The sequence below is a fragment of the Micropterus salmoides genome, unplaced genomic scaffold (assembly GCF_014851395.1).
Source record: "Micropterus salmoides isolate LMB-PRFRI ecotype aquatic unplaced genomic scaffold, ASM1485139v1 Ms_hic_scaffold_15, whole genome shotgun sequence".
In the NCBI taxonomy this organism is placed as follows: Eukaryota; Metazoa; Chordata; class Actinopteri; order Centrarchiformes; family Centrarchidae; genus Micropterus; species Micropterus salmoides.
Window position 1 is genome coordinate 932,585 of NW_024040596.1, and position 12,616 is coordinate 945,200.

At 43.0% G+C, this 12,616-nt stretch overlaps 1 protein-coding gene across 1 annotated transcript in view; it reads left to right on the forward strand.

The window, feature by feature from the left end:
* The window catches only part of LOC119903610 (bone morphogenetic protein receptor type-2-like), a 41,577-nt gene that overhangs the window by 7,018 nt on the left and 21,943 nt on the right, over window positions 1–12,616 (forward strand). The window contains exons 2-6 of the mRNA XM_038719852.1: window positions 3,956–4,144; window positions 4,234–4,443; window positions 5,138–5,245; window positions 5,642–5,733; window positions 9,708–9,941. Of these exons, the coding sequence (XP_038575780.1) occupies window positions 3,956–4,144; window positions 4,234–4,443; window positions 5,138–5,245; window positions 5,642–5,733; window positions 9,708–9,941 (833 nt within the window). The remainder of the gene's footprint in view (window positions 1–3,955; window positions 4,145–4,233; window positions 4,444–5,137; window positions 5,246–5,641; window positions 5,734–9,707; window positions 9,942–12,616) is intronic.

A 12,616-nucleotide genomic window follows, 5' to 3' on the forward strand; every position in this document is an offset into this window, starting at 1 on the left:
ATATTTAACAGGAAAGTCGGTGGTGGGGGTTGAATGGGAGGGCCGGAAACTGGACTTTCAGTCAGGAGACCTGTGTTCGTTTCCTGTGTGAAACACAAAGTCAATGTGAATGTTTTTATTAAAGTTAGTAAGTTATTTTATTCAACTCAATTCAATTCAATTTTATTTATATAGCGCCAAATCATGACAACAGTTATCTCAAAGCGCTTTTCATAAAGAGCAGGTCTAGACCGTACTCTGTGATGTTATTTACAGAAGCCCAACAGTTCCCACCAAGAGCAGCACTAGGAGACAGAGGCAAGGAAAAACTTCCTTTAAGAGGCAGAAACCTCGAGCAGAACCCAGAACCCTCTCTCTCCTTCACCCCAACCGGTGGAGCCATCTGCCTCCACCGGTTGGGGTGAAGGAGAGAGAGGGAGAGCGAGAGAGAGAGAGAGAGAGAGAGAGAGAGGGGAGGCAGCCTACACAATATACACACTGAGGTACAGACAGTAAAGGTGATGTTGCTATAGACTAAATGAAAAATGGTACAGATATTTATAGTAGTGTTAATGATAACAATCGTAATGTTAATGATTATAATAACAATAATAATAATAGGACTAGTAACAATAGTCGTTGCAGCAGAGGGTGTCGAGCAGGAACACGGGGGCAGCAGGTGACCCGCAACCACAGATCCAGACTCCACAGCTCCAGAGCCAGAAAACCTGCAGGAAGTGATAGGAGGAGAGAGGAGAGGGACGAGAAAGCACAAGACTACCAGAAAGGGGAGAAGTTGTGTTAGTAACATGCAATAATGGGATGAGGTTGCATACAGAGGGAGAGAAAGTAGAGGAGAGAGGAGCTCAGTGCATCATGGGAAATCCCCCGGCAGTCTAGGCCTATAGCAGCATAACTAAGGGATGGTTCAGGACTCACCTGAGCCAGCCCTAACTATAAGCTTTATCAAAGAGGAAAGTCTTAAGCCTACTCTTAAATGTGGAGATGGTGTCTGCCTCCTGAACCCAAACTGGAACCTGGTTCCACAGGAGAGGAGCTTGATAGCTGAACGCTCTGGCTCCTAGTCTACTTTTGGAGACTCTAGGAACCACAAGTAACCCTGCATTCTGGGAGCGCAGTGCTCTGGTGGGGTAGTAAGGTACTATGAGCTCTTTAAGATAAGATGGTGCCTGACCATTAAGAGCTTTGTAGGTAAGAAGAATGATTTTAAATTCTATTCTGGATTTTACTGGAAGCCAATGCAAAGAAGCTAAAACAGGAGAAATGTGATCTCTTTTCCTGGTTCCTGTCAGAACACGTGCTGCAGCATTCTGGATCAGCTGAAGAGTCTTAATGGACTTTTTCGAGCAGCCTGATAATAAGGAATTGCAGTAATCCAGCCTAGAAGTAACAAATGCATGCACTAGTTTTTCTGCATCATTTTCAGACAGGATGTTCCTGATTTTCGCAATATTACGTAGGTGAAAAAAGGCGGTCCTTGAAATTTGCTTAATATGAGACTTAAACGACATGTCCTGATCAAAGATAACTCCAAGATTCCTCACAGTGGTGCTGGAGGCCAAGGCGATGCCATCCAGGGAAACTATATCTTTAGATAATGCGTCACGGAGGTGCTTAGGCCCCAGAGCAATAACTTCAGTTTTATCTGAGTTTAACATTAGAAAATTACAGGTCATCCAGGTTTTAACATCCTGAAGGCACATTTAAAGTTAAGCTAACTGATGAGTTTCATCTGGTTTGAGCGATAGATATAACTGAGCATCATCTGCATAACAATGAAAGTTTAGGGAGTGTTTCCTGATAATATTGCCTAAAGGAAGCATATATAAAGTGCCAAACCATAATCTTTTCCCAAACCAAACCCAGTAGTTTTGGTGCCTAAACCTGACCAAACTGCAACGTTTCACGACACTACTTGTTTTGCTTTGAGAGTTTATCCGGACATTGTATACTTTTTGTCGCTAACTTGACCGTGGAGCCCTACACCTTGAAAAATGACGCTTAAGGGTCCTGACCAAGCGCCCATATATGATGAGTTGGGAGTGAGAATGTGTTGTTTTGTCCAGTTGGAAACCCACGTGACACAGATACAGGAAATTACTTCAAGCGCGCCGACCTTGATACCGACACATCCTCAGTCAAGGTTATCAGCGAGCCCACACAACGTCCTGAATGAGGACTTCAAGGCGTCAGCGATGAGTTTTACATCGTCTGCATGTTTGGTTTAATTTCAGAAGCCATTAGACTTGTAAATAGCTGTAGAAGAAACGCTCAGTTCAGCTTCATGGTGAACGAAAAATGCAGCACCTCTACGTGGTCAGATAAAGAGCTCATGAAGCGACACACGCAGAGGAAGAAATCTGTGGATTCCCTCAGTCAAACGAGGGACTGGCTGTGGAGAAAAGTGCATTTACTCAAGTACTGTACTTTTTACAGTTTTCCGTACTAACAGTTTCGTGTTAATGCAGCCACGTTGAACTCAAACTCAGTAAAGAGTTGAGTGTCCTAAGAGACATGGGAGATAGAGATGTGATGCTGGGACATTGGATTAATCGAGGTCCCGTGGCAGGACCTCACCAGCCCGAGGCTTCACTCTGCCGCTCTGTTGTTCTCTGACGCCACAAAATGACAAAATGCATCATTACTTGTTGCTGTCAGACTTTTCCCAGGCAGCGAGGCTGCTGTGAGTGTTGAATTTCACTTTTTCTGTATTTCTGCTGAGGAAGAACTACTCTAGGACCTCATTCAGTCTGAATCTGAATATCTGATCTGGATCAGGAAGATCTCATTATAAAGCAGGTGAAGTGCAGCAGAACACTCTGAATAATCCAGATAATGTATCCAGATACAGACCTCATGTTAATATCAGCTGGAGATCAGATCTAACACTCTGACTTTTCCAACTTTGATCATGTCATGACTCAATAATAATGCTGACTGGGTTTAGATTTAGTTCAGATTGGTTTACATTTGGTTTAGATTGGTTTAGATTTTGTTAATTTTGGTTTACATTTGGTTTAGATTGGTTTAGATTTTGTTTAGTTTGGTTTAGATTTTGGTAATTTTGGTTTACATTAGTTTATATTGGTTTAGATTTTGTTAAGTTTAGTTTAGATTTGGTTTAGATTTGTTTAGATTTTGTTAAGTTTGGTTTACATTTGGTTTACATTTGGTTTATATTGGTTTAGATTTTATTTAGTTTGGTTTAGATTTTGTTAAGTTTGGTTCAGATTGGTTTAGATTTTGTTAAGTTTGGTTCAGATTGGTTTAGAGTTGGTTTAGATTGGTTTAGATTTTGTTAAGTTTGGTTCAAATTGATTTAGATTTTGTTAAGTTTGGTTTAGATTGGTTTAGATTTTGTTAAATTTGCTTCAAATTGGTTTAGATTTTGTTAAATTTGCTTCAAATTGGTTTATATTGGTTTAGATTTTGTTACGTTTGGTGTAGATTTTGTTATGTTTGGTTCAGATTGGTTTAGATTTTGTTAAGTTTGGTTTAGACTTGGTTCAGATTGATTTAGATTGGTTTAATTTGGTTCAGATAGGTTTAGATTGGTTTAGATTTGGTTTAGATTGGTTTAGATTTAGTTTTCTATGAGACAAAAAAGACAGAAGAAACAAAAGTTTCCTCATTGAGAAACTTTACGTGTCCTCTTGTCTCTGTTTCATTACATTACATTTATTCTTTTAGCTGACGCTTTTATCCAAAACAACTTATAATTGCTATATTTGTCAGAGGTTGCTCGCTTCTGGAGCAACTAGCAACTGATTAAGTGTCTTGCTCAGGGACACATTGGTGGATGTGTCACAGTGGGGAATTAAACACATGTGACAAAGGCATGTGTCTTATCCACTGTACCATCACCACCTGTTTCAAATGAAAAATCAAAAAGTAAATGAAAATGAAAATAAAATAATTTAATCTCTAAAAGAAAGCGCTCTCTCTGTTGGTGTAGGTTTTCAGTCCGAGGACAGAGAGTGTGCCTTTACAGACCACCTGCAGGGGTCGGAGCCTCACAGCGGACCCACCAATGAGCTGCGAGGAGTGGTGCGAGAAAATGGCACAATTCGCTGCAGTCGCGGCTCCCGCTGCTATGGGTTATGGGAAAAGAGACCAGACGGGGAAATACACCTGGTCAAGCAAGGTGAGAGACGCGCACACACACACACACACACAGACAGCCACAGTTTGAATCTGAGCGTCCGGTTCAAACCGCCTCTGTGTGTCTTCCAGGTTGCTGGACTCACATTGGCAACCAGCAGGAGTGTCATGGCGACCGTTGCCTGGTAACAGCGACACCCTCTCAGATCCAGAACGGCAGCTATCGGTTCTGCTGCTGCAGCCGGGACCTCTGCAACGCTAACTTCACCGAGGCCACGCCCACAGCCGACACCCCCGCCCTGAGGCTGATGAAGACAGGTGGGCGGGATGACAGACAGACAGGTGAGCTCTGACCAATCAGGGGCCTCATGCTGGTTGTTGCTGTTCATGAAGTGCTGGACAGTTAATGTGCAACCTAGCCAAGTACATTTATAAGTACTGTACTTAAGTAAAAATTTGAGGTACTTGACTTGAGTATTTCCAGTTTCTCCTACCTTAAACTTCTACTGCACTACAGAGAAATTCTGTACTTTTTTACTGCACTACATTTGTTTGTTACTTTGCAGATTCGCATTAATAATACAAAATATAATCAACCAATAAATTATCATATTTTTTTTTCTTTATTGATCGACGGGGGAAAACTCACACGCTACGCAGCAGTATGGAAAAAACACGAGCTCCACCAGCTGCAACTTTAAAGTGATCAACACATGAATGCATCAATAATTATAATCCACTAATATTTATTATTCTGCAGAGTGAGGATTTTTACTTTACACTTTCGTAGTACAAATTTTACTGCAGTAAAAGATCTGAGTACTTCTTCCACCACAAGAATAAATAAGTGAAAGATTACAGGTGTGAATTTAAGTGAACTTTAACATTTAAAACAAAGAGGAGGCGGAACGATGAAGATCTTCTGTCTCTTTCAGCAGAAGGTGAAAGGAAATCTTTATTGATCCACCACAGACTGTGTGTGTACCTGAGTTGTGTTGTCACAGTGACGTTAACGATGACCTCATCATCCCCGCAGATAACCAGCCGCTGCGGCGGGAGGAAACAGCACTCATCGCCCTGGTAACCGTCGCCATAGCAGCCATTGTCATCATGGCATTGTTCCTGGGATACCGTATGATGAAAGGTGCTCACACACACACATCCTTGTGCTTCTGTCCTTGTGAGGACCCTGATTGACATAATGCATTCCCTGGACCCTAACATTAACCATCACTGCTAAATTCCTGACCCTAACCCTAAAACAGCCAATTGAAGTTGGTGGGTGTGATCCCTGAGCAAGACACTTAACCCCTCGTTGCTCCAGAGGCGTGCGACCTCTGACATATATAGCAATTGGATAAAAGCGTCAGCTAAATGAATTAATGTAATGAAGTTTTGAGCCAAAATGTCCTCACTTTCCCAAAAATGTCCTCACTATGTAGGAAGTACAAGTATGCACACACACACACACACACTGGGAACACGTGTGATTAATAATAATGATGATTAAAAGCAGCTGTGTGTTTGTTTGTGTTTTCAGGGAAGCAGAAACACAGTCTGTCGGCTCTGGATGTGATGGAGGCAGCAAACGCAGACGCTGCTGTCGACCTGGATAATCTGAAGCTTCTGGAGGTAAACACACACCGCACCTGTCAACCCTCCGTATTTTACCATTCTTTCCCAGGATCCTCCCAATTAAAATTTTAACACATAATTTTAACCTTTCTAGAAAATAAAAGCTGCTGGGCATAAGCAGAGGTAGCGTGGGTACATGGGGGCGGCCAAAGCCAGGGCCCCATATGTGAGCCATGAAGTTTAGCTCAGTTGATCGTGGACACGGACGAACGACGACTCTGCATCGCGCTGGTGAACCGGGAAAATTCAGCCGTTCTTATCAAATGAAACAGTCCCTTCACTCCTGGTTTCAAATGTAAACCACCACAAGAATGACAACCTACAACCTACACTAGATTCTAAGGAGACACGTTTTAATAAACATAAATCATAAAGTAAAATTTGTATTTTAAACAAATGGCAAACTTATTAGCATATTTTAACAAAACATCATGGGAATTCTGAGGGATGGACGAAGGCTGGAAGCATCTCAGAAGCGTTTCAGCAGCACAGCATGCAACCTGCCCCACGTGTTGTTTTTAATACGTCCTTTTTGTGCTTCTACTACCTTCTGGCTTTAGTTCCTCGTTTTGACGAGTGGATCTAGCAACTACCACAGGGAGCATTTCAGAATAAGAGCGTTTTGCCTGTCGGATTTTGCTGACATGTTTAGATTTTGTTGATTTGGTGATTAGTGCTTGCTTTTTGTGCTTCTACTATGAGTAAGTAGGCTATGTAGTTAAATAGTTTCTTTTAGATTCAGTTTAAAGATGATTTACGAGCACAGTAAATCAGTGAAACAGTGACGACTACGGTTATTTGTTTTACAATGGTCATGATTATTGAAAAGTTAGTACTTATCTTTAATACATTAGAGACCAATGGAGACTGTTTCTCTTGATTTTAATGAATGAAAACAACCCACAAAACTGAAACTGCTGCGACTGGAACTGATATTAAGCCTAAACTAGTGGTAAACTATGTATGACATTTTAAAGACTATACTAACATTATACTGCAAAATTAACATTATACTTTTATATTTATAATAATGTTTAAAGGGACTCCATCAATTTGGATTTGCACTCTCCACCCGATCAAGACACTTAACCCCTAGTTGCTCTGACATATATAGAAGTTGTAAGTTGTTTTGGAGAAACAGGTCAGCTAAATGAGTGAATGTAGATGTCTTCACTGTGACATTAGAGGCGTTTCTCAAACCCAAGAAAGCAAAGAACGGACTCGTGTCAGAGCTCGACAATAACGATGGCCCGGGGCCAGTAAAAAGTAACGCTGGGACTCCCAACTCATTGGCCTGATCAGACCAGTGCAAAAACATTAGGATTAAAAAAACAAATACAAAAGATTCGCATTACAAACTCAACTTCCTGCAGTTGTTCTGCAGCTCTTGGCGCACTCCGTTGTCCAATCCACAGTTGTTGTGACGTGACGAGTGGTTGTCAAAGGTTATTTCTCTAATCTTAATCAAGCAGGAACCTCCGGGTCTGAAGAGTGAAGCACCTTAAACCTGCATCCTCTCCAGCAGCCAGCAAGGGGCGACTTAAACCTGCGTCCTCTCTAGCAGCCAGCAGGGGGCGACTTAAACATGCGTCCTCTCTAGCAGCCAGCAGGGGGCGACTTAAACCTGCGTCCTCTCCAGCAGCCAGCAGGGGGCGACTTAAACCTGCATCCTCTCTAGCAGCCAGCAGGGGGTGACTTAAACCTGCGTCCTCTCTAACAGCCAGCAGGGGGCGACTTAAACCTGCGTCCTCTCTAGCAGCCAGCAGGGGGCGACTTAAACCTGCGTCCTCTCTAGCAGCCAGCAGGGGGCGACTTAAACCTGCGTCCTCTCTAGCAGCCAGCAGGGGGCGACTTAAACCTGCGTCCTCTCCAGCAGCCAGCAGGGGGCGACTTAAACCTGCATCCTCTCTAGCAGCCAGCAGGGGGTGACTTAAACCTGCGTCCTCTCTAACAGCCAGCAGGGGGTGACTTAAACCTGCGTCCTCTCTAGCAGCCAGCAGGGGGCGACTTAAACCTGCGTCCTCTCTAGCAGCCAGCAGGGGGCGACTTAAACCTGCGTCCTCTCCAGCAGCCAGCAGGGGGCGACTTAAACCTGCGTCCTCTCTAGCAGCCAGCAGGGGGCGACTTAAACCTGCGTCCTCTCTAGCAGCCAGCAAGGGGCGACTTAAACCTGCGTCCTCTCTAGCAGCCAGCAGGGGGTGACTTAAACCTGCGTCCTCTCTAGCAGCCAGCAGGGGGCGACTTAAACCTGCGTCCTCTCTAGCAGCCAGCAGGGGCGCCTTAAACCTGCGTCCTCTCTAGCAGCCAGCAGGTGGCGACTTAAACCTGCATCCTCTCTAGCAGCCAGCAGGGGGCGACTTAAACCTGCGTCCTCTCTAGCAGCCAGCAGGGGGCGACTTAAACCTGCGTCCTCTCTAGCAGCCAGCAGGGGGTGACTTAAACCTGCGTCCTCTCTAGCAGCCAGCAGTGGGTGACTTAAACCTGCGTCCTCTCTAGCAGCCAGCAGGGGGCGACTTAAACCTGCGTCCTCTCTAGCAGACAGCAGGGGGCGACTTAAACCTGCGTCCTCTCTAGCAGCCAGCAGGGGGCGACTTAAACCTGCGTCCTCTCTAGCAGCCAGCAGGGGGCGACTTAAACCTGCATCCTCTCTAGCAGCCAGCAGGGGGCGACTTAAACCTGCGTCCTCTCTAGCAGCCAGCAGGGGGCGACTTAAACCTGCATCCTCTCCAGCAGCCAGCAGGGGGCGACTCCTCCGGCTGCAGAAAGAAGTGTGATTGTATAGAAGTCTGTGAGAAAATGTTTCTACTTGTCAGCTGATTTATTCCCTCAGTAAACACTTTCCTGATGAGTTTATGGTCTCAGTCGCTAGTTTCAAGTCTTCTTCAACACAGCATGATGTTCATTTAGTAAATTATGGTCCCATTTAGAGGAACAGAGACCAGGAAGCAGGGGAGGCTTTAGGGCGGGGCTACAAGCTGATTGACAGGTCTTTGGTGTAGCCCTGTGTCTTCTAGGGGAGAACATTCTTGCTGCTGACAGTCTGAGACAATGTGTTGAGCCAGCAGCGCTCTGAGATCACAGCCAGGCTTCATCACCCAGAACCAGAAGTTCAGAGTCGGGTTGGGGCGCCTTTAGTCCTTACTGCAGTGGCCCGGGTTTGAATTTGACCTCTGGCCCTTTGCTGCGTGTCGCCCCCCATCTGTCTCTCCCTCTCTTTCCTACCACTATCCACTTCCTCTCCAATAAAAGCAAAAAATATCTTTAAAAAAATAATCACTTCTAAGTTTCATAAGACAAAAACATCATGAGCCAGACGTCTCGTGATTTAAGTAAAATCTTTACATTACTCAGAATAACAGCGGTACTACGCTTGTGGAGCTTCTTTACGCCACTCAAAAACCCCTCAATTTTTAATCAATATTTAAATATTCAATATTTAATCACCCTAGTTGATTCATCTAAACTTCTCAGAAGTCGACTTTGTGATGAAGTAGTGCACAGAAACAGTAAAAACGTTTGGTTGTCGGCCTCGTTGCTGCTTTCTGCCCCTCACTTGATTGACTCATGTTCACACGAGTTACCAACCGATGCATCCTGGGTAAAATGTCAAGAACACTTCCGGGAATTGTAATCGTTCTTGGTGAAATGTGAACTTGAGACAGTACCTGGGCCACAAAAGAGGACGTTTCACAAGAACGGAGACTGAGAAAGAGCCTATATATTTCAGTTGTCCTCCCCAAAGTAAAGACTTTACATTTTAACTTATGTTATACTAATATTGGTGGATTTCCCCTTTAATAAGAGGCAGAACCGTTAACCACAGTTAATAAACAGATTTAAGATCATGTTTGAGCTGTTTATAAAGTCTAAACATATGAAACATGAATGTTAGAGGATCTAAAGCGGAACCCTGAGGGACGCCACTGTCTGTCTGTTTCTGTCTCTAACGACCCTCTCCGTCCTCCTGGCAGCTGATTGGTCGAGGTCGTTACGGCACGGTGTTTCGCGGCTGTCTCAACGAGCGCTGCGTGGCTGTCAAACTCTTCAGCTCGGCCAACCGGCAGAACTACGTCAACGAGCGCTCCATCTACTGTCTGCTGCAGCTGCAGCAACACGACAACATCGCCCGCTTCCTGACTGCGGACGAGAGGACAGCGGCCGACGGACGACCGGAGTTCCTGATCCTCATGGAGTTCTACCCTCATGTAAGAGACCCAATCTACTGACCGGGGCTGCATGCACGCTAGCTGGCTAATGCTATCTTTTTCTGTTGCATCATTTTAGCCTGAACTTCTGACTGAACGTTTAGTCTAACACGGTGTTCATGTGAGGTGTTCACATCTTTTACATGGTGAATGTGGGAACTTGAACTTAGCAGTGTTGCTAGGAAACATCTATCCAATCAAGTGCAATCAGCTGTGTAAACAGGAAGTCGTAGCATCACAAGCTAGCAGTGGCGTTTTGTCCCAGAGGTCAAGGGAAGCCAGGCTTCCCCTGTTTTTATCAGACTATATTTATCATTTTAATAAAAACACAATGTTTATAGTTTTGATAAATCTTACGAGCTGTTGCGGTCATCTCTTCACCATTTCTCACTGTCTTACAGTAAGTGAAACAGCGCCCCTCTAAATGCTGTGCGTTGGATGTGTGGTGAAAGACTACACTGCACCACTGTAGACTGGCCTTCAGTCTGACTACACGAGGAGGCCAGGCAGAGTTGGCATCCCTTTGTGAAAAAAATAAAAAGATTAACCAATCAAATGAGGCCACTGTCTAGTCAGGATGAAGCCATGGGAAGCCAGCCGCTGTCTGGCTTCACGCCAATCAAATCGCAGCATGAGATCAATGTCATTCAGATGAACTAACGGGAGCTGTTAGCAACTTTAGCAGGTGCAGTTATGGAGGCTGGAGATTTGGAGTATTTAGTTATAATAAATAGTTTTACTAAACTACCACTACAGCTGCAACTTAAGATTAAATCTGATGGAAGACCAACACTAAAACTGGAGCTGCGCCTGGAGAGGAAAAAAGAGTTTCGGACGTTCGATGAGGAAAACCATATCCGTACAGAGTGGCGAGCTGGTAGCGCCAAACTTCAATTGACTGATTGGAGGACGTAAAAGCCAGCGGGAAATTCTCTAACTTGGTTATTGATCACTTCGCCACCATGACAGACAGGAGAACTCCCTTCCTGTTCAGATAGGGGGAGTGAAGTGTCTCCTCCTCCTCTCTCTGAACTTAACTGACCTGCAGCTGTGTGTTGAGTTTTGATGTGCTTATATTGTTTATTCTGCTTTGCTTGCCTGGATTTAGCTGCTGAATGAATAGTCTGCTGAAGTAACCTGATGGTTTTTACTGCGGTTTTGTATGCATCGATAATGAGCTCCACAGACAGCACCTGCCACAGGGCACTGGGCCAGGCTACCTGAATAATACTCTGTTGGTCTGGTACTCGGTTGTTAGTCCTGAGGGATGTTGTGTTATGAACATTTGGCCAAGCATTAAATAAGAAGTATGCAGGCCTATTTGGTACATACACCACTGCTACTATGCAAATGTCTTCAATCGTCTTCTGATTGAGCTTCTGAATGCTCCTTTTATTCTTAACCTCATGCTATTTGGGGTGAGAGAGAGAGCGTACGTCTCTGTAAATGCAACTTCCAGCATGTGGACTGATAACAGATAGTGCGCATCTTTAAAGTATGATTCAGTTTAGTGTAAAATTATCCCCTGCACTGCAGTAGCACGACATTAGATAATTGCCCCCTCTCTGCAAATAGTTGTATTATTTTTCTCTATTCTGTTATTATTGTTATATAACTTGCATTTTCTATTCCTTATTTATATATTTCTACATTTATTTATGTCAACTGTTTGTTTGTCTACATGTAGCATCTTATCACCAAAGCAAATTCCTCGTGGTGTAAAACACTACTTGGCAATAAAGCTCCTTCTGATTCTGATTCACAAATTTACCCCACACCACTGCAAGCTAGCATAACATCCAAAAGATAAATCTTTTTACTTCTTCATACTCTGAGAAATCTGTGTGTTTCAGAGTTAGTAGTATTCATACATGTTAGAAAGAGAGGGAAGTTTATTTAGGTCAATGAGGTTTTCAAAGTAGCAAAAAAATTAAACAGCCCTAAAAGGCTTTTTTATGTTCTTTGGAGCGTCACCTTTATTAGTTAGATTCAAGAGTAAAGCTAATATTTAATTTTTATTGTGAATGATAGGACCTACATAGTAAAAGTTCATTCAGTATAACACTAAGTGTATTTAAAAATAATAATAATCATCATAATTTTCATAATGTTTAGAATGGCAGAAATATAGAAATAAAATGAATATATATAGAAAGAAATGACAATATTTCATTTTGAATACCACAAATTAGATGCATCCTGGGTTCAACTCAAACTTTAACTAAAAAATGCAAAAATTAATAAAAAGTATCTTTAACTTCATCTTTTCAGATATGTTGTCATCTCTCTGTGTCAATAAAACAAAGCTCTTGTATTTTAATATAAAATACTGGTGTTATACTGTATGACAGTATTTTGTTACTCTGAAAATATTGATTAAATGTGATTCCTTTGGCTACAGCAATGCTGATCCTATTAACTATTATTAGAAGCAGCAGAAGTATTTTTCTTGTAGCTATTTTTTAAGTTAAAAAACTGGATAAGATGTTTAAAATGTGCAGGCTAGCTGAACTCTCCATACAGACGACGCTAATGTGAAGTAGCTATTAACTAATATAATTCATAATCCATTTAAATCCATCAGTTATACCTTAACTATAGTGTAATAGTGCAACTTAATGTTTTATATCCTATCATATCCTGTTCTGTAGCATGAAACCATGAAAACAATACTT